The sequence below is a fragment of the Paramormyrops kingsleyae genome, chromosome 3 (assembly GCF_048594095.1).
Source record: "Paramormyrops kingsleyae isolate MSU_618 chromosome 3, PKINGS_0.4, whole genome shotgun sequence".
NCBI classification, from domain to species: Eukaryota; Metazoa; Chordata; class Actinopteri; order Osteoglossiformes; family Mormyridae; genus Paramormyrops; species Paramormyrops kingsleyae.
In genome coordinates this window covers 28128790-28148095 of record NC_132799.1, presented here as the reverse complement: position 1 = coordinate 28148095, position 19306 = coordinate 28128790, and the positions used below count along the sequence as shown (strand labels likewise).

Genomic DNA, 19306 nt, shown 5'->3' with positions numbered 1-19306 from the left:
TCTCCACCTCTTTCACTGCTCTGTCCATCTCATCTAGAGGAGTGGGAGCCCTGCCTGTCTTCCTTTTATAACTCCGTGGCATGATGGTCTATTTCTATTTTTGGTATAAAATTAAGAATGCCACATAGTTTTAGTGATAAAATGTAAGAATACAATGTACAATTACAATAAAATAATATGTTTAAAATATTCATAAGTTGGCACAACTTAACCCAGGCCCTTTGGCACAAATCACCCCAACACCATCCTTTTGGAAAAAATGCATCATCCAGCAGCTTTCAGCTAACATCATGCTAGCTGTATAGACTCATAGTGTAGCTTACAAAAGCACTAAAACATGTGTGAAATGTTTTAAAACTTGTGTATAACTGTTCAGACGCAACAATCAAAAAACCTTGATCATAGAAATTTTACTTTGTAAGGCAAAAAACAGTTTTTTGAACTTAAATGTGTTTACCTCTCATGCAATTACGCTCTCTTCTTTGCAGGATGAGTAAAATGACTGACCCTTCAAAAATGTGTTGTCACATGACTAATTTCTTCTATGGTTCCCTAGAAACAGGGGGTGGCACAACTTCCCCCCTGGCACAAATCACCCCACTCTCCCCTACTTTGCACCACAGCAATTGTTCCCAACAACAATTTTTTTTCTCACAACCAGAGAATCAAAAGAAGAACTATTAGACTTAACGCGATTTCAATTAAAATCGTGGGGGAACAAAACCGACCGTTTAACATAATCAAGTCTAATCTTATTTAATTAAGAGCTTAAGTGCGTCTAAAACTACAGGGTACGGAGTACGTGAGGACCACGGCTGGGAAATGCGCTTGAATAAAGTAACCAGCAGCTGAAGGCACGTGGATTATCTCATTTTCCATTTCCTTTTCCAAGGTCGTATTCCTTGAAGTGTTGAGAATATAATCTCTCGGTTTTACATTATTGATGGAGTTACCTCACGGTTGAAAGATGACACGACTGATTTTCCCCTCAGCACTTTGGACAGCTCTCAGTAGGAAATACTTGCCATTCTGTCCTCTGCCCATGTCTACCTTGTTTGCAAAACATGTTTTTCTCCTTATTATATATGTTTATGAATGTTTTAAATCGGATGAGGGTTATCCAAGCTATAAAAATATATTTGTAATTATTAGACTCTACATGTTTATGCATTTATTCACAATTACATTGCCTGACATCACAGCTTTAGAATACCCATGTTTTATAGTACATTAAAATTGTATTTTCTTGAACTTACGCAAGTTACATGACATTATATATGCAATATCGCTCCAAGATAACGCGTTGCTAATAAATCGAGCACGAGAATGTTTTCACTGTTCTCTGGTTCCACCTGGCGCTGGAAACGTAGAACTGAGCTGTAATCGTTGTGTAAACCGTTTCATGTGACATAAAGTGGAAATATATTTATCTAAATGTTATAAAATGCATTAAAATGATGTGACTTATTGTTTGTAAAATAAATGTGTAGGGCAATACTAGGCCTAGGCCTACTTGTGTAGGCTAAGCAAGTATGAAAATGCGCGATGGGAACCATTTTTAGCGGAACCAAAAATGTCAGTTTAAGAGAAAAGCGGAATAAAAGCAGAGACACCGGATGCGCTTTTATTATTGGAGGATGCATGCAGTGTTTGCGTGGGATAAATTATGAACTATGTGATGGCATGTTCGTTTGAACAAACAAGTTGGTAATCGATTATATCAGCAAAATACAACACATCTGAGTTAATGTGCTTTGTAGTAGCGTAAGTGCTGACACAATACTACTGATAAGTAACCTTAAAACTAAAATCTTTTCGGTTTTTTGACGAGCCATTGTGAACCTTCCCACTATGTTGCACCGTTATCTGCAACGCTTACGTTTTGCGACGAAAACTAATATGGTTAAAAAAACCATCTGCGTTTCGTACTGCACCGCAAATGACCATTATAGTCACATTTTAAACGTTAGCTCTGAAGACGATATTAAGCAGTTTATTATAGCAAATACAGACATAGTGAGGAGAAATAATTTAACTCCAGAAATCAGCCTAAGACTGTTTACTCTAAATTCTGGCACGCAAAACCAGAGTTGTGGCCGTTCACTGACCCATATTGGGCTATTTACTGGCCGGGTGGACAAGCACTTGCAAGGTATTTAAATACTTACTTTTGATTTAGCAGTGTTACAATGTAATGTCAGTTTAAAGTTTAGTGAGATAATTCTGACAGTGTACAACACCCTTATTTAACAGGTATCTCTTAAATAACCCGGAAGTGGCCCGGGGTAGGAAGGTCTTGGACTTGGGCTGTGGATGCGGCGCCTCCGCCATCGCTGCGGAAATCACCGGCGCTGTTTACGTTTTAGCTAACGACGTAGATCCAGGTAGGCGTAGGTATCTGCCAAAACAAATTCATGTATGTTCATCACATGTAAGCAGTGAAATGTAACCAGGCATTCCAGGCCTAACATGTTTATGTGTGGGCGTTTTACAAAGGAAAAAATTGTCCAGGCATGTGGACATTTAGCACACAGACTTTTCACTTGTTAACCCTATGATAACGTAACTTACCCATTAAATCTCAGTTGCAGCAATCGCCACCAAACTGAACTGTGAATTAAATGGCTTAGAATCCCTCCCCACTGAGACGGAGAACTTGATTGGCACTGAGCCCAAGGGCTGGGACCTCATCCTGCTTGGAGACATGTTCTATGAGGAGGTGCTGATTGACAGCCTGCACACCTGGCTTCGGAGCTGCATCCAGGCCCATGGCACGCAGGTCCTGATTGGAGACCCGGGACGGGCCCACCTGGAGAGCCACGTGATTAGGAGACATCTGCGTCTGCTAGCTAACTTTCAGCTTCCTGAATCAATTAGAGAAGAGAACTTTGGCCTCTCCAACAGCTGCGTGTGGAGCTATCAGCCAGAGCTATGACTTTGCCTAAATACTGGTGCTATATATAATATATAAGTATGTCTTATTTACTATATAAATTGGGTAGTGTGTGTGTGTGTGTGTATCTTACAAAAAAACAGGTTGAATCCTGATGACATTTCAGTGCAAAATTCTTTATTAACACAAACCACTGGGGTGCACACAATACACAGATCCACTTTTGATAAAATAACAGCACACCAAGTTAATAAATATACTTACAAACACCTTTACAATTAATAATACATACGGAATGTAATACTCATTGCTTCCCCATATCTTCCAGTTTCCCAGTGATGTTACAGTAGTGCACAGGCGAGTAACATTTAAAGAATCACACTAAACACATAATCACAAAAGTTGGACTGCCCTTTACCTCAGCTTTGCAAACTATTATTTTTTTAATTGCAGCAATACGTACTGAGCACAAACGAAGCACTACCAGCATTCATGTTGGGTCACATGGCACATTCTTTAAAGAGAATGTATAAAGATTGATGGCCACTAGAGGTCACTGTACGGCTGCATTAGCATTTCCTTAACCTATGACAGCAAAGAGCAGCACATACTTTATAGTTAGACGCAAAGGATTATAAATGTACAAAATGTAAACCCCATTATCAAATACTTTAACAGTGTTTAAGCAGAACATGTTCCACCACAGTTAAATGTGCTGTAATGCAATATGAAGTCAGGGGCACTTTTGAAACAAAGCTACATGCTACACTGAAGGATTGAAGTCACTGCATGAAACATGTTGGTTAAGTCATGAAGAACTTAAGTTAGGGTATGAAGTAAGACTCGGTGATCTGTATTTAAATAAACACTAAATGTGTCGAAATGAACCAGATAATGCTACTAATGTGTAACTTAGTGTCGTTATTCCCAATAAGCACAGCTGTAATTCGGCCCTGATGACTACACCCCCTGCCACTTCAGGTACTTTATGTTATATTGGGTTTGTGTATCCAGTCTGTCAAATGCAGGACACCCAGGCAGTAGCTTATAAGCATGGAATGTTAAATCAATAAAGTTGGTTTGCTATAATGTTTTGGAACTTGTTAAAATTGTGTGGATATACTGCAAAGATCATCCGCTGTCTTTCAGAATGCATGCCGCCCTAACGGCAGTCCTCTCAGGATCTAATAGACCGTCCATGACACCTGCTGGATCTTATCTGGGCCAGTGAGGTTCTGGAGAGCTTCTCTGGAATGGTCTGACGGGCAGATGCACAAGAGAAGATTTCCAGGTGTACAAAAAAACGGGACTGACGCTATGACACAAGCTCCAAATTAAATAAAAAATTAACCCAACAATTCAGGTGGTGAGTGTTAGAGACAAGAACTTGTGACCTGTACATCATGGATTCAAATCTCAGGAGATGCACTTCTATAGCACTTCTAGATAAACTGGAATTAGTGCTTAACTGGAATAACTGCAGTGAATAAGTAACTGTAGAAGTGCTGGTTATGCAGTGAAATTCAACCTAAAGACTGAAAAACAAAATCTGCCACATTATGGAAAAACACCTTTTTAGAATGTTTTGCCAGAAGAGAGAGAGAGAGATAATACCGCTTTCGTCAAAATGACAGGTCTTTGAAGTTCAAAGGGTCAGATAAATCAAATATGACAGGTCTGGGTTGTGAGCCAATTGAGTGTTAATTAAAGGTAACAAATCAAAAATGACAGGTCGGGGTGAAGCAGGTGACGTCACGATTAGTGACGTTGGGAGAGGGGGTGTATTTTAAAATTATTTATTTATTATTATTATTATTATTATTTATTATGTATTATTATTATAATATATATTAATTATTATATTATTATTATTTTATTTTGAGGAGAGTGAAATTAAGTTTCAGTGATTTGTCGGAATAGCCCCGTGCTATGAGGCTGGCGGAGCTGAGCGCGGAGCTGAGCGCGGAGCTGAGCGCGGAGCTGAGCGCGGAGCTGAGCGCGGAGCTGAGCGGGTCGGTTACCTGATGGAGCGTGAGCGTACGCCGGGGGTGCCTGTGGAGCGCTACCTTGGGAAGGTCCCGGTCGGTCCGGCGGAGCGTGTAAATGTTGTACTTGGGCATAGCGCAAAGGACTCAGAGAGAGCGATGCTGGAGCTTATCCCAGTGCTGCGCGAGACTGAAAGAAACTCTGGGAGAATGAGAAAGTTGGAGCTAAGAATGAGAGGAGCAGGAGGTGGGTCTGACGCTATCATCCAATGAACGCTTAGCAGCAGCAGTTTGGCCGTGTGTGTGTGTGTGTGTGTGTGTGTGTGTGTGTGTGTGTGTGTGTGTGAAAGTTGACACCCCATCTACAGCAGCAGTTTGGCCGTGTGTGTGTGTGTGCATGGTAGGGTTTTTTTTTTCTCAAACTTGTTTCAACTTTTGGTTTTTCTCATGCACCTGTTATGTACATATCGGTAGGTCATCCGGGTCATCTGTAATAATTTGGGCCACACATCAAATTAGACATTTTGTCTTAGAGTAAATTTTGTTTGAAGTTTAGGTTTTTGCGATATTTACATCCCGGTAGGTCATCCGGGTCAAACTGTAATTGGGCCACACATCAAATTAGACATTTTGTCTTACAGTAAGTTTTGTTTGAAGTTTTGGTTTTTCCGATACGCCCATTATGTACATCCCCGGGTCGATCGCATCGTCATAACTACAAATATGAGTTCAAAGAAAAACGCGGCAATGTACATCAAATAGACTTAATTAAGAAAAGAAGATAATCCTAAAAAACTTGACAGGCTCTATATTTCTCCTTAAAGAATCCTAAGAAAAAACCATCCGCAGATATTTTTATTATGCCGAGCAGGTTTTCCTCCTTTGGTAAAGAAGCACAAGTACCCCCAAGTATCATCTATGGCCTTACCCCACTGGAAAAAGAAAACTACACGGGACTTGCATAGAGTGAGTATATTATTTGTTTTATACATGTTTTATGATAAACGCTATACATTAAAAATAACTATCATTTTTTATTTATTTTTAGAGATTCAGCTATTCTGGGTTTTTTTTTTTTTTCTACGAGAGACGGTGCGGATAGAAAACTCCATATAGTGAGTATATTATTTCTTTTATACATGTGATAAACGCTATACATTAAAAATAACTTCTTATAATAATAGGTATTCTCTGTGTTTTATGTACGAGAGACCTGTACATCATGGATTCAAATCTCAGGAGATGCACTTCTATAGCACTTCTAGATAAACTGGAATTAGTGCTTAACTGGAATAACTGCAGTGAATAAGTCAAGAGAAAATCTACCAGAAACCTGAATCAGCAGGTATGGATGGAGCAACACCCCCTCCTATACCCGAAGCCTTATTAGATGAAATCGACAACATCAACAACGCTAATAATAATAATAATAATAATGATGAAAATGATGCGGTTTATCAAAAGTACCTCGCTCAACACGACTCGCCACCCGCAGCGTCTGGTGAAGCGAGGGCCCAAGAGCCCTGTTTCCTACCATCCTTTGAGATATTAATAAGCATGTTAAATTAAAGGGGCTCTGAAGCAGAAGCGGTTTCAACCCAAAATTGAAACAAGTTTGAGAAAAAAAAAAACCCTACCACGCACACACGGCCAAACTGCTGCTGCAGGGGGGGTGTCAGCTTTCACACACACACACACACACACGGCCAAACTGCTGCTGCTAAGCGTTCATTGGACGATAGCGTCAGACCCACCTCCTGCTCCTCTCATTCTTAGCTCCAACTTTCTCATTCTCCCAGAGTTTCTTTCAGTCTCGCGCAGCACTGGGATAAGCTCCAGCATCGCTCTCTCTGAGTCCTTTGCGCTATGCCCAAGTACAACATTTACACGCTCCGCCGGACCGACCGGGACCTTCCCAAGGTAGCGCTCCACAGGCACCCCCGGCGTACGCTCACGCTCCATCAGGTAACCGACCCGCTCAGCTCCGCGCTCAGCTCCGCGCTCAGCTCCGCGCTCAGCTCCGCGCTCAGCTCCGCGCTCAGCTCCGCCAGCCTCATAGCACGGGGCTATTCCGACAAATCACTGAAACTTCATTTCACTCTCCTCAAAATAAAATAATAATAAAATAAATAATATATATTATAATAATAATACATAATAATAAAATAATAATAAATAAATAATAAAATTAACACCCCCTCTCCCAACGTCACTAATCGTGACGTCACCCTGCTTCACCCCGACCTGTCATTTTTGATTTGTTACCTTTAATTAACACTCAATTGGCTCACAACCCAGACCTGTCATATTTGATTTATCTGACCCTTTGAACTTCAAAGACCTGTCATTTTTGATTTTTGTGACCTTCGACCCAATCTGTCATTTTGATGAAAGCGTTATTATTTATCTCTCTGCCAGGAACTGAATGGGATAACATTACTAAACTACACCAAATATGCTTTATTCGCTACGCTTTGTCTTAACCTTGTGCTCAATAATGTTTCGTGAAGTGAAGCGTACCTGTGATCAGTGGACAGCCATGGAAGATGAAGATCCTGATGTTGCTGCAGTTGGAAAGGATCGCCATCACAGCTCTGTCTGTCAGGGACTGACAGCGTGCCATTTGCAGCTCCTGGGACAAAACCACGGCAGCATGACATGAAACCGCAGCGACAGCATCACCATCTAAGGGCCGCCCAAGGAAGCAGCTGTTAAAATGAAGCTCATAGGGGTGGCTGCTGTCTAGAATGGTGTGTTCTCTCCTGAAGCAGTAACCTCAATAGCTACTCTATTAGGAGAAGTACTTGGAATTAGATGTATGGCTTCCAGATCCAATGGTTCTATTCAAGAATGTAGAAGAAATTCCTAAGGAAGGAAGTGATGTAATCTTGTTATCCATAAATGAAACGTGCATCATAAGCATGGTTGTTGTTGACTGATTTAATAACACTGAGAGATGATATCTGGAAAAAATATATAGGGCTGATATTGATGGAGCAGATGTACAGTCTGCTCAAGGTGCTAAATGAGGTGTGGAAACGATAAATCGAGGAAGATCAGTGTAAAGATAAGAGCCTACGGTCAAGACAGATGTAATGCAAAAGATCACATTATTTGAAGAACTGGGAAGTGCTGAAAAATGGTTAGCGGAGTCAAAAAGTCAGGAGGTGATCTAGAGTGTATGGTGACCTTTGGAAAGTACTGAAATAGTGTGGGCACCACTTGCACATGAGCTGAAGTAAGCAAATTCAGTTACTAAGGGCAAAAACTAGTTACGGAATGTAAGTGAAATCATTCTCAACAAATCTAAGTCAGAAGTTTGGATGTGTCATGTGTCACTAAAGACATATACGACCTGTAACTGCTTGCAGTGGAAGTGAGCCACTCTGACAGAAATCTTAGGTGTGACTCCCTCTGCATGCAAATTGAATAAAAGTAACCAGACATTTAAAGAAATTCTCCTCCTGTCTGTTGCTTAATGTTTGTTTGTTTACTGTAATTCTTGAGATTCGATTTTTTTCCACTATGGGAAATGCATGCATTTAATATAAAGTCACTGCTGTTTTTCAAATTGCCACATGTCACAAAACAGTTAGGAATGTTTAAAATAAAAATATCTATAAAAGCTGAGAAAGTATGCAGAATATTGTTAGTCCTGCAATCCAACAAAATGATCCAGCTCTGAATGTCAACATTTATCACCACAAAATATTACTTGATCTAATACAATGATATTGTAAACCAGGGGTGGGTAATCTTATGCACAAAGAGCCAGTGTGTATGCAGGTTATTGAGATATCAGCTGTTCAAACCCAGGTGTGAGAACTCTTCAGCCAATAGGTTTTTAAATATAATGATTTTTTTAGGCTGTGAAAGCTGACACACTATCAGACGAGGCCACCTTTCTGCTTTGGGTCTTCAGCACGGTTCCATGCGCTCATACATATCAAAGCAAGGAACCTTCCAGCTCATGGGTAAAGGGGTGGTTAGATTAGTAGCTTTGTCACAAACATGAAACCTGGTATATGTGCCCTCCTCGGATCCTCCTAATTTATTATTATTATTATTATTATTATTTATATATACTTTTTTTCCTTCACTGGTTGTTTTACTGCCTGTTTTATTTAACTTTTTCTTTTTTGTTTACTGTGTTGCGCATTAGGTGTCAGAGATGCAAGTTACCCATAAAATGTATTATTATTAGTAGTAATAGTTGTAGTAATAATCATATATAAGATCAACCATAACCATATAGAACAACAAACTCTCAGAAGTGTTGCTTTGGTATATTACCGTTTGGGTACACAAGCACACACCGACACTACTTTTTACCTTCAAGCTGCTGGAACACATCCCATTAGCGAGTCCGATGACACCCTCATCAGTCACCTGAAAAACCATAAAACACGGCTAACCCAGGAACAGAATTAATCATATTTCAAAAAGAATTCATGCATTTTAAGTAAAGGGGATTCCCAACGAATTTGTAGCTACTCTGCAATATATTTCTTTATACTCTTCCACTACATATTCATAGGCTTGATAATAATCAAACTTAAAATGATTACTCTGGTTTTAGTTGTTCAGGCGAAATGATGTCACTGAATGGCCCTCAGTCTATCCCTGTGTGCGTGATTGCGAGAGGCTCCGCATGAGCACAAACATTATTAAACACAGCTCAGCGGTTAGATGATCAAAGCCACCGTTTTGAATCTTTGGGGAATTACCAATAAATAGAGCCATTTTAATTCATACATTTCAGCCAATAAATCAGGATGTCAAACACAGAACAGAGCCCACTGGTCCAGTGGCATTCCATCTTACCCGTGTCTCAGAGATGTAGATGCTATGCAGAACTTTGCAGTTTTGTGCCAATGCCAGTAGGGCGGCGCTGGTGAGACCCAAGCAGCCGCTGAGACTGATGACCTCCAGAAGCCTGCACTGGGCCGCCAGGGCTAGGACGCCTTCATCCGTGATGGACCTACACCTGGTCAGGTCCACGACGATTAATCCTGGGCAGGAGGAAGCTAATGCCTTCACACCTGGGGAAGACAGCACTGTAATTAAGATCACAGGGCTGGACTGTACTGAAAGGGAAATCATATCTGCTCCAACCTGCCAGATGTGACCAATGCTTGTGCTACAAATATATAATTATATGCTTGGTGGGATATGGAGTGTGGGGGGCAGGTTCATGCTGTGGTCAACTGAGGAACCTTAAGGGACTAGCAGAATTAGACGTGCAAACCTAGGAATAGGTTCAAAGGCAGCAACATCTGTGCTTTGTCAAAGCTAGTGTGTTTCTTTGATGAACACAGGATAAACCCAGAAAGAACAAAAACACGGCCGTGCAGAAACAAATAGACCTACATAAATTACACAAGTATTTGGCCATAGAGAAGGAATTCCCTATGAGAAGGAATTCCCTATGGCTAAAACAGAGATATATTACTTATACATCTTATTACAAAGTGAATAGCCTATGTATTACATACTATTTTTCCTGAGGAAATACACTCCTGAGAGACATATTTTATTGCGTCCTTGAAGTCTCTAATTAGAAGGAATTCTGGAATCTATCAAAAAGTAACCAAAGGAGCAATAAATTCTATTATAAAAGGGAAAGCAGAGGTAGAACTTCCTGGTGAGTGAATAACCAAGATGCAAGAAAGGAGAGGAGCCAGAGCAAGGTGACAGATTCGACAGAAAGGGAGGATTCCCTCCCCAAAACTGACAAACATCTTTTATTTGTCCTCAGAATACCACCCTTATTGCCATTTTGCACTCTTTGTTGATCTAGCACCCAGCTTTCACACGACTGCAACTTTTGCTTTATAAAAAGTACAACAAAAGCACTCCACAGACGGCCGGCATTTGGCCAACGACCACTGAAGTGTTCAAAAGCCTTAAGCTGACCCAAACCTCCCCCCACTAATCACTCATCATGTTGTCTGCCGCTACACCAGTTGTAACTATCTGTCAACGGCTGAATAGTCTGAATAGTCTCTCTAGAGACACTGTGCAAATCAACTGGCACCGATGGTCACAGACTTTTTAATCAAAGACGCCACTGTCACAGGACCCAAAACGCTAAGGATCACAAGTCTGTATACCGCTAGTTCTGACCTCTGCAGTCATCAAGACTTTTAAAAGACTTCAGAACAATGACGAGAGGCCTTTCTAGATTTTGCTTATTTTGAAGATGGGAAATGAAAAACTGGGAAACAGCGACTTTTCGAATGTGGTTTGGAAAAATGACACTTCAAGAAATAAACAATAAAATGACACACAATACAGAGGAGGAGGATTTCTCTGAATGCTAGGCACAGTTTATCACTCTGCACGCAAGGAGGGCCAGACCTAAAAAACAATGATTGCACCCATGTTTCATCACTGTTTTATCCTCAAGCTACCAAGTTTTCAGCAAACTCAGGTCTTTCTTTACTTTAGGTTATATGCGAGTCTATTTCAGATCACCTCCAAAGGTCATCATTTACAGACACTTAAATCACCTTGACTCTCCTGACCATTATGCAAGTCCTAATTCCACATTGACGATTAGTTTGAATAAAACTGCATTGTCTGCATTTTACTTCTGCGGTTGTTGTGTGGGGTGGTGGGTTTGGCTGCTGTGCCTGTAACTGCAGGGTTGGTGGTTCAATTCCAAGAGTCTGTAGATTAGTTTCCCCTTTAGCCCTGGAACAAGACCCTTAACCCTAATCACTCCCGGGACCATCAGAGCCTATCTCCGAAACAGTGCATCTCTTTGGATTAAAGTGTCATCATTTTACATGCAATGTAAGATCTGTGGTAGAAAAATTGGAGGATAGGAAGGAGGACCTGATTGGACTGTGGTCAAGCCTTGATGTTGGTCTGTGTATTTCTGAATGACCTTCCCCAGGAAGGAAACTTTAGAAAAAAACATGGTGGATGTTCCAAGAGATTGGAAAAACAGGAAACTGCACATCAGTGTCAGAGAGAATATTGTACAGTTACCAGTAAAAAGCATGTGAACCAGGTCCAGCAGAGGATGGGAATTAATGTTGATACTAATATTCAGCCACACAGTTATTAAAGGAGGGGTATTTTATACCGTTTTATTCAGTAATTACTAGGCGTGTGGTGATTCTCCAAATCCACTCTTCGGTTCATACTTAGTTTTTTTTTTTTTTGGGGGGGGGGGGGGGAAATAAGGAAAACCAGGGGGAAAATTCTGGGTTTTATTAGTCATTTGTGCGCTGCTAAGATCAACAACAACAACAAAATGATTTTTGTATAGCGCATTTTCACAACATTACATTGTCTCAAAGCGCTTTACAGCATCCCTGCTGTTGGAGTCGAACTCCGCCGGGTCTGTTGATGAGAAGAGATTCACAGCACAGTCGAGGAGTAGTTGCAGGTCACCAGTTTATTCTCTATTCAGGTTGCAATCAGGGAGCGACCATCTGACATACATTCAGCATGTACAGTAAGAAGCTCGAACCCTCGGTGTCAGTTCTGTCCCTTTTATTGGCCTTCTAGGGTGCTGCCCCCCACCCCCCCCCTTCTCGGTACTTTCCACCTATGTGACCACAACATATTTTGACTTTTGTTCCGATTAGTCAGTGTGTGCATGTTTCCCCCCTTTTTGTTAAGCATAAGTGAAAATAAGTGTCCGTTGTATGATGGGTTCCTCTTTTCCTGCTATCTCGTGCAAGGTCGTCCTGACCTGCTGGTGTGCTGTCAGTTCCTGATTTTTCCAAAATGCATGGGGTGAGATCACCCCATCCTGCCGGCCTAACATCGGTTCCCATGTCTACTGTCTACATTATGTTAGATACTCCTCTATTAGCTACGTTCTTAGTAGATATTATATGATTAACCCCTATTAGCTACATTGTTATAGAATTAGTAAGTGATTATATGCTTAACCCCTCAATTTCTGTCTTCCTGGTGTCTGGTACGAGGTCATCCTGACCTGCTCTCTTGCTATCAGTTCCTGATTTCTCCCAACCTCATGGAGTGAGATCACCCCATCCTGCAGGCCTAGTATCAGTTCCCATTTCTAGTGTCTGCATTATATTAGACACTGAGTTATTAGAAATTAGTAAATTAGTATTTGGATTATTGTAAAATTACCCCTCATTATTGTATAATTAACCCCTCACTGCCCAAAGCTCCCAGTGAATATGCCAGAGGCGACAGTGGAAAAACTCCCTAGGAGGAAGAAACCTTGGGAGGGACCAGACTCAAAGGGGGAGCCCGTTCCCCTGGGGCTGGCAAGGAATGCAAACCAGTGTAGGCATGATGTCTTCTGAAATGCTCCAATACCACTGACTAGAATGTGCCCCAGGGGTCTGCAACCTCATGGTTATTATCCATCTGAACCTAATGAAACCAGCTATCACCCCAGGCATCATCACTCAAACCATGATTGGACCAAAATAGTCACGTGACACACTCAGCTGGAAGACAATAGGTGTAATATTTAGTAAATATATAGCTTGCTGTAACTTTAAACAGAATAATAATTTTATTTACATGTGTTATGGTGTTAATTGCGAATTGAAAAATGACTTTTATAACATTAGTGATGTAATGAGAGCTGAACAGGCTCAGTGGGTTCAGGTTGGGGGGGGTGTCAAGGTATATCTTCCAGAATCATGACGCGAGATTGTGAATGTTTGTATTGCGGTTTCGGTCTCAGATTCAGAATCATTACACCATTAGTAATTACTCTTTATACTTATTATGAAATCTTTTAGTTACTGGATAATGTATTCCAGTATTTAGTCATAAGGGTTGGGCAGGGATTTCGACCATGTGTGAGCACGGAAATAGTAATAGTCCGGTCCTGATGACCCAGGAGTCTGCAGATGGCTCCTGGGTCATCAGGACCGGACTATTACTATTTCCGTGCTCACACATGGTCGAAATCCCTGCCCAACCCTTATGACTAAATACTGGAATACATTATCCAGTAACTAAAAGATTTCATAATATATAAGATAATAATAATATAATAATAATATAAGATTTCATTATATATATATATATATATATATATATATATATATATATATATATATATATATATATATATATATATATATATATACACACATACATACATACATACACACATACATACACACACACACACATTCCCTGGGATTTGAACCCACAACCTTTTATGTTGGTGGCACCATGCTCTACTTGTTGAGCTACAGTGAAGCATCACTACATCACTAGAAGCACCAAGCCAGATTCCTTGTAACTTACAAGGCCAATGAAACTCATCCCATTTCTGATTGTAAACTAAAGAACTTCATTCAGCAAGGTTACAGCACTTAGTAATATCCACAGAAAAGCATGTGGCTCTGTGAACCTCGCGGCACTCAGATAAGACTCATAAAATGGTATCTCATCGCCTTCCTTTGTTCTTTCAATGAGTCCTGGAGGCTTTGTAGCATTCAGACCTGGTGCTCAGATGCTCTTATCTTTATTACCCTAAGGGGTCACGCCATTTGCAGGCATCTGAGGGACTGGTACCGCCCAAAACCCACTGATATGCAAAACCTACATTCACAAAATTCCTCAGGGTCTCCTGCTTTGATTGTGTAAAAAAAAGGCACAAAGCCTTTTTTCATAAGGGTATATTTTTCATAATTAGCTTTTGAATAATCTGCTTTTCGAATGCATTTTTTTTATATATAGTTGCAAGAATGCCTGGGTGACAGACAGCTGACACCCATGAGTTTAAACCTCAGTTCTCTTTTTGCACACATTTTTTGGAGCATAGAACTTGTTAGAATTCACAAGAAATGAGGGCTGGGGGACAAAGGTGTGAGCGTCCAGTGCACTTATCAGAAATGGCAGGAACACCACAAAGACAGAGGTCATGTGTAGACCCACAGCATGTAGCTTATATGAAGTATATACATACATGCTTGCAAGATGCAAACTGCATAAAGCATATGTGTTGCAAAGTGCACACCCTACCCTAACCAGTTTGATCTGGGTCTGAGGAGGGGGCGTGAACTGTCTGTGTAACCCTATGAAAGTTATGGTGACCAGAAAGTTCTTTGAACATTAGCACAGAGATATCATGGAGGTGGTTGCTCCTTGAGCTCAAGAATAAAAAGCACCGACTAAGTGTCATAAATTTCTACGACATCTTCCTCTAGCCTCCCCAGTAAAGCCCTGCATTATGCTCAAGCCACTGAATTCGTCCGTGTTTTCCCATGGTCACAGATGCCAGCCTCACCGTTATGAGCGGCTCAGAGGGTGGACCTAAGCAGAGACTCCACAGCGATTACGCTTATTTATACAAATAATACAATTTATACAAAAACTGTATCATATACAAACATTATGTTTTGTCATAAGCAGACATGCATGGAAATATTTCTAATACAAATGTTTAAATTTAAAAAAAAATTTGATTAATCGATTCTTTCATTGAACAACAAAAAAACCTGAATGTCGAATTACTAAATTGCTACATGATATAGGCTAACCTGCAAATTTGCAGATTTCCAGTTTATTCCCATTAGTTCCCATATATTCCAGTTAATTTCCATGGAAAATTTCCAACTTTGAAAATTCCCAGAAATTTGCAACCCTTGCTGCAGGTGGAGAAAACCAAGGACCCCCAGACAGTTCATGTTTTTGCTCCCTAACAGTGTGGACAGTCTGGTAGGAAGCTGGCAGGGAGCAAAAATGTGGACCATCTCGGGGTGGGGGGGGGGGGGGGGTCCCCGAGGACCGGGTTGGGAAACACTGCCCTGTGTCAGGGTGTCAGAGGTCAGGACGGGGGTACCTTCCGCAGTGACGCCTTGGCACCCCCGCAGCAGTATCTTCCTGAGCTGCTTACAGTGGATCTGCTGCAGGGCAGAGTCTGACACGTTGCAGTTCTGCAGGTCCAACGTGTTCAGCCAAGGATGCAGCACCTGCGAGCAAACAGACGCAAGACAGCCAGTCATTAACTTAGCTTTGGAACTTCTTATGAAATATCCACTATTAAAAAAACTAATAGGGGCCAATATGGCACCAAGGAAAATAATGCATTTGGGCCTAAATGGGGGGGGGAGGGGGAACAGACACTCAGCAGTTTCTCATGGGTCTTGTGCTCTGATCCCCAAACAACAAGTACATACATCTTTTATAGCCAAAAACACGCCAGTTTACAGACAGTTCAAGGGGGGGTCGGATATCAGTCCCCATATGCTCCTTTGCCCCCTCTTCACGTAACCTTGACCACTAACATACATGCATTTCTGCAGCAGCCTTACTTCTCAGGCCAGGTCTGTACTTCGATCCGGTACCTTTTGCAGAATAAGCTATCATACCAAAATAGGTTAGTTCCTCTTATCTAAAAATGAAAACCTATTACTTAAGCAAGCTTGCATTATTCCATTATATGTTTAGTATATTAAATGATGCAAGGCAGAAGTTAATCGGTATAATCACCGTAGTTGAATCTTTTTTTTTTTTTTTTTTTTAACTATCTGAGGCTCTTCTGATTTCCACCAAATAAACAATTTCTCACATAACATTTCCACTCCCTGAGATTCTACTAAAGTAAAGATGTTTGCAGTTGTGGTCAGGGTGTAGTTTAATTTAAATTATAATAAATAAATAAATTATAAACTAGATTCTCATGAAGCTTAGTATCCCTCAGAGGTCTGTGATGCCTTTTCACTCTCATATGTGTCACACCCACACAGACAAATTCCAGGCACAGATTGCGGTACTCAGGGAATAAATTGCATTCATAACACTGTCAATGGTCTTATGACGGGTTAATTCTAAAATAATACAGCTAATAGAAACAGGAACTAACAGTGTGCCGGCAGGGCAGGGTGACCTGACCTAGACGTTTGGAAGATAGAGACAGATGACGTAAGCGATACTTATTTAACTCTAGCCTAACACAAGGAGGGGTGTAAAAGTGCTGATGCGATAAAATGCTTTGGCTGGGGAGACATGTACTAACTGACTAATTGGAGCAAATGTCAAAATATGTTGATGACACATAGATGGGAAAAATACCAAGAGAGGGGGGAACACCCCGGAGGGCCTATAAAAAGACAGAAACGACAACTATTGTTCGAGCTTCTTACTGTACATGCTGAATGTATGTCAGACAGTCGCTCCCGATTGCAATCTGTCAGAGAATAAACCGGTGGCTTGTAACTACTCCTCGTCTCAGCTGTGAATCTCTTCTCATCAACGGACCGGGAGGAGTGCGGTTCCAACACTTATCAAGCTTCCTTTGATCAATAAAGTATCAATCTACTGTACCCCTTTGAATCTATTAATGTGACTAAGATTCATAATCTAAGAATTTAGTAATTTTTCGATTTTTTTTTTCCGGGATTGCGGCATAAAATGATTAACAAATCTATAGTGTCTGAACGCTAGTAACTAATGTACATAACGAATAAGGTAGGCAGTGTAATGCAGATATAAGTGTGATACTGTTAAGGCATCAGGAAGTTCGTCCTTCGGCGACAGCCGTCTCCCGTACCCCCTTTACCACATTCATCCGCCATTTACCTGACTGATATTGAAGTCGGTGAGGGTGCCGTTGGAAGTCATTAACCGCACCAGCTTGTCCTTTATTCCCAGGGGCAAAGTTTTAATGTCCCCGTGGAAGTTGCCGGCATATTTCGCGACGCAGCCCAAACTTCTATAAACAAACAGTACATGAACACTCACGTATTAGACAATCAATATAGAGGCGGTGAACATTTAATAAAATAAGCGCTAAACCTGCATCTAGCTGACATTCCTGCCCACTTACAGGTCAAAGAGCGAATACAGAGCCATCCTGTTGAACGCTACGTCGGACACAGCTAGTTGTGGGGACCCATTTTGTACCAGCGAATTCAATATCCACGAACTAGCTGAGCCGGATTTACGTGATGAAACGAAGCCGAACTGAGTCGATTGGCAGAGTGAAACTGAAAATCTGTACAAAGGTTATTTTAAGATTACGATACGCTTTAATATTATTTAGCTGCACATACTAATAACGTCTGGTTTTCCAGCGCCGTCGCGAGCTTATGATGACAAGTTATCGAGGCATTTTGGTAATTGTAGTTTTATTAGCGATGTCTCTGCATTCTTATTTACAACAGCAATAACATTATTATTATTATTATTATTATTATTATTATTATTATTATTATTATTATGATGTACCGGATAAGAATTATTTTATTCCTCTGTGCAACACTTTGGTCCAAAAGGTTATTTAAAGTGCTTTACAAATAAAGCTGGATTGGATCGGATTATAACGTAATCATTAGAAGCATGTTTCCCAATAACATTCCAATACAGTAATTTATTTAAATACTAAAGTCGTCTGCTTTCGATCTTATAGTGTCCTTTCGTCTAACATTCAAAGCAAACTATTTTATGGGGAAGGCCAGCTATGTCATAGGACTGCACCATGCATGGCGTCGTTAGGTTCAATAACTTGGGGCTATGGCCATGGCTATTTTAAGCCAAGCCTGTAGTATTTTAGCCCTGATGGCAATCTTCCTTCAAAAACAAAACAAGTCAATCCAGGTAAACTTGACTTAGCCCCAGATCAGATTTTTCAACAGCTAGAAACCACCCTAAGACTGACCCTGGACCCACTAGAGAAGAGGTGGCTAAAATAGCCAATATATTGTGGTTAGCAATTTTGCCTCTAGGGTTGTTGGTTTGGTTTCTACCCCAGAGTCTCGTGGAGGGGGAGCTGATGGGTTCAGATTGGCAGAAGGCATTGTGAGATTGATATCTATGTTTTATGCCTTAGGCATGAAGACAATTGTGTGTATGTGCTGTTTTGTTGAGAATGCAGGATGCATGAGCATCTTCTCCAACACACACTCCAGGTTTATCCTCAGGAGTGGGCTGGTGAGTAGAAGCAACAGGAAACATGTGGTTACATCTGGAGTCTGCTGATACAAGAATAACTGGCTGGCCAAGGTCAAGAGAGGCACAGAATTGACAAGAAGAGGAACCAGAGTTAACTGGTTGAGGGGATTGATTTTCTTAAGCCTTGTTTCCACCAATGCGGTGCCATGCTGGGCCAGACATTTTCCAAATCCGGCACTAGTTCTACGCGTTTTGAGGGGTTAATTCTAAAAGAATGCAGCAGACTGAAACAGGAACTGAGCAGCGTGCCGGCAGGGCAGGGGGGCCTCGCCCCAGAGAGTTGTGAAACTGAAACAGATGGTGCGTTGTTGCCGAGTTGCAGAGAGGGTAAGCTGTCCTTGCTTAACAAAGGGATGCTGAGCTTCTTACTGTACATGCTGTCAGAGGGTGGCTCCCGGATCACGATCTGTTGCAGAGAATAAACTGGTGACTTACAACTACTCCGCGTCTCTGGTGTGAGTCTCCTCTCATCAATGGACCTGGAGGAGTGCGGCTCCAACAGTTTCCACCGCAAAAA

General features: G+C 41.1%; 2 protein-coding genes and 2 long non-coding RNA genes across 4 annotated transcripts; 3 read left to right on the top strand and 1 right to left on the bottom strand.

Moving 5' to 3' along the window:
- The first annotated feature begins 1545 nt into the window (after positions 1-1545).
- On the top strand, positions 1546-3793 carry etfbkmt (electron transfer flavoprotein subunit beta lysine methyltransferase). The gene is made up of 3 exons (XM_072709309.1): positions 1546-1575; positions 2231-2384; positions 2586-3793. The coding sequence occupies exons 1-3, from the start codon at positions 1546-1548 to the stop codon at positions 2933-2935; spliced, it is 534 nt and encodes a 177-aa protein (XP_072565410.1). The 3' UTR covers positions 2936-3793.
- Positions 3049-17926, bottom strand: amn1 (antagonist of mitotic exit network 1 homolog (S. cerevisiae)). Its single transcript, XM_023812720.1, has 7 exons — positions 17666-17926; positions 17419-17551; positions 15680-15809; positions 9703-9920; positions 9211-9267; positions 7399-7510; positions 3049-4151 (listed from the first exon to the last, which is right to left on the bottom strand). The coding sequence occupies exons 1-7, from the start codon at positions 17689-17691 to the stop codon at positions 4078-4080; spliced, it is 750 nt and encodes a 249-aa protein (XP_023668488.1). The 5' UTR covers positions 17692-17926; the 3' UTR covers positions 3049-4077.
- On the top strand, positions 5250-6619 carry LOC140588242 (uncharacterized). The gene is made up of 3 exons (XR_011989591.1): positions 5250-5844; positions 5927-5993; positions 6090-6619. It is a non-coding gene; the product is annotated as an uncharacterized lncRNA (long non-coding RNA).
- Positions 6681-8334, top strand: LOC111844337 (uncharacterized). Its single transcript, XR_002838350.2, has 2 exons — positions 6681-6843; positions 7389-8334. It is a non-coding gene; the product is annotated as an uncharacterized lncRNA (long non-coding RNA).
- Positions 17927-19306: the final 1380 nt, after the last annotated feature.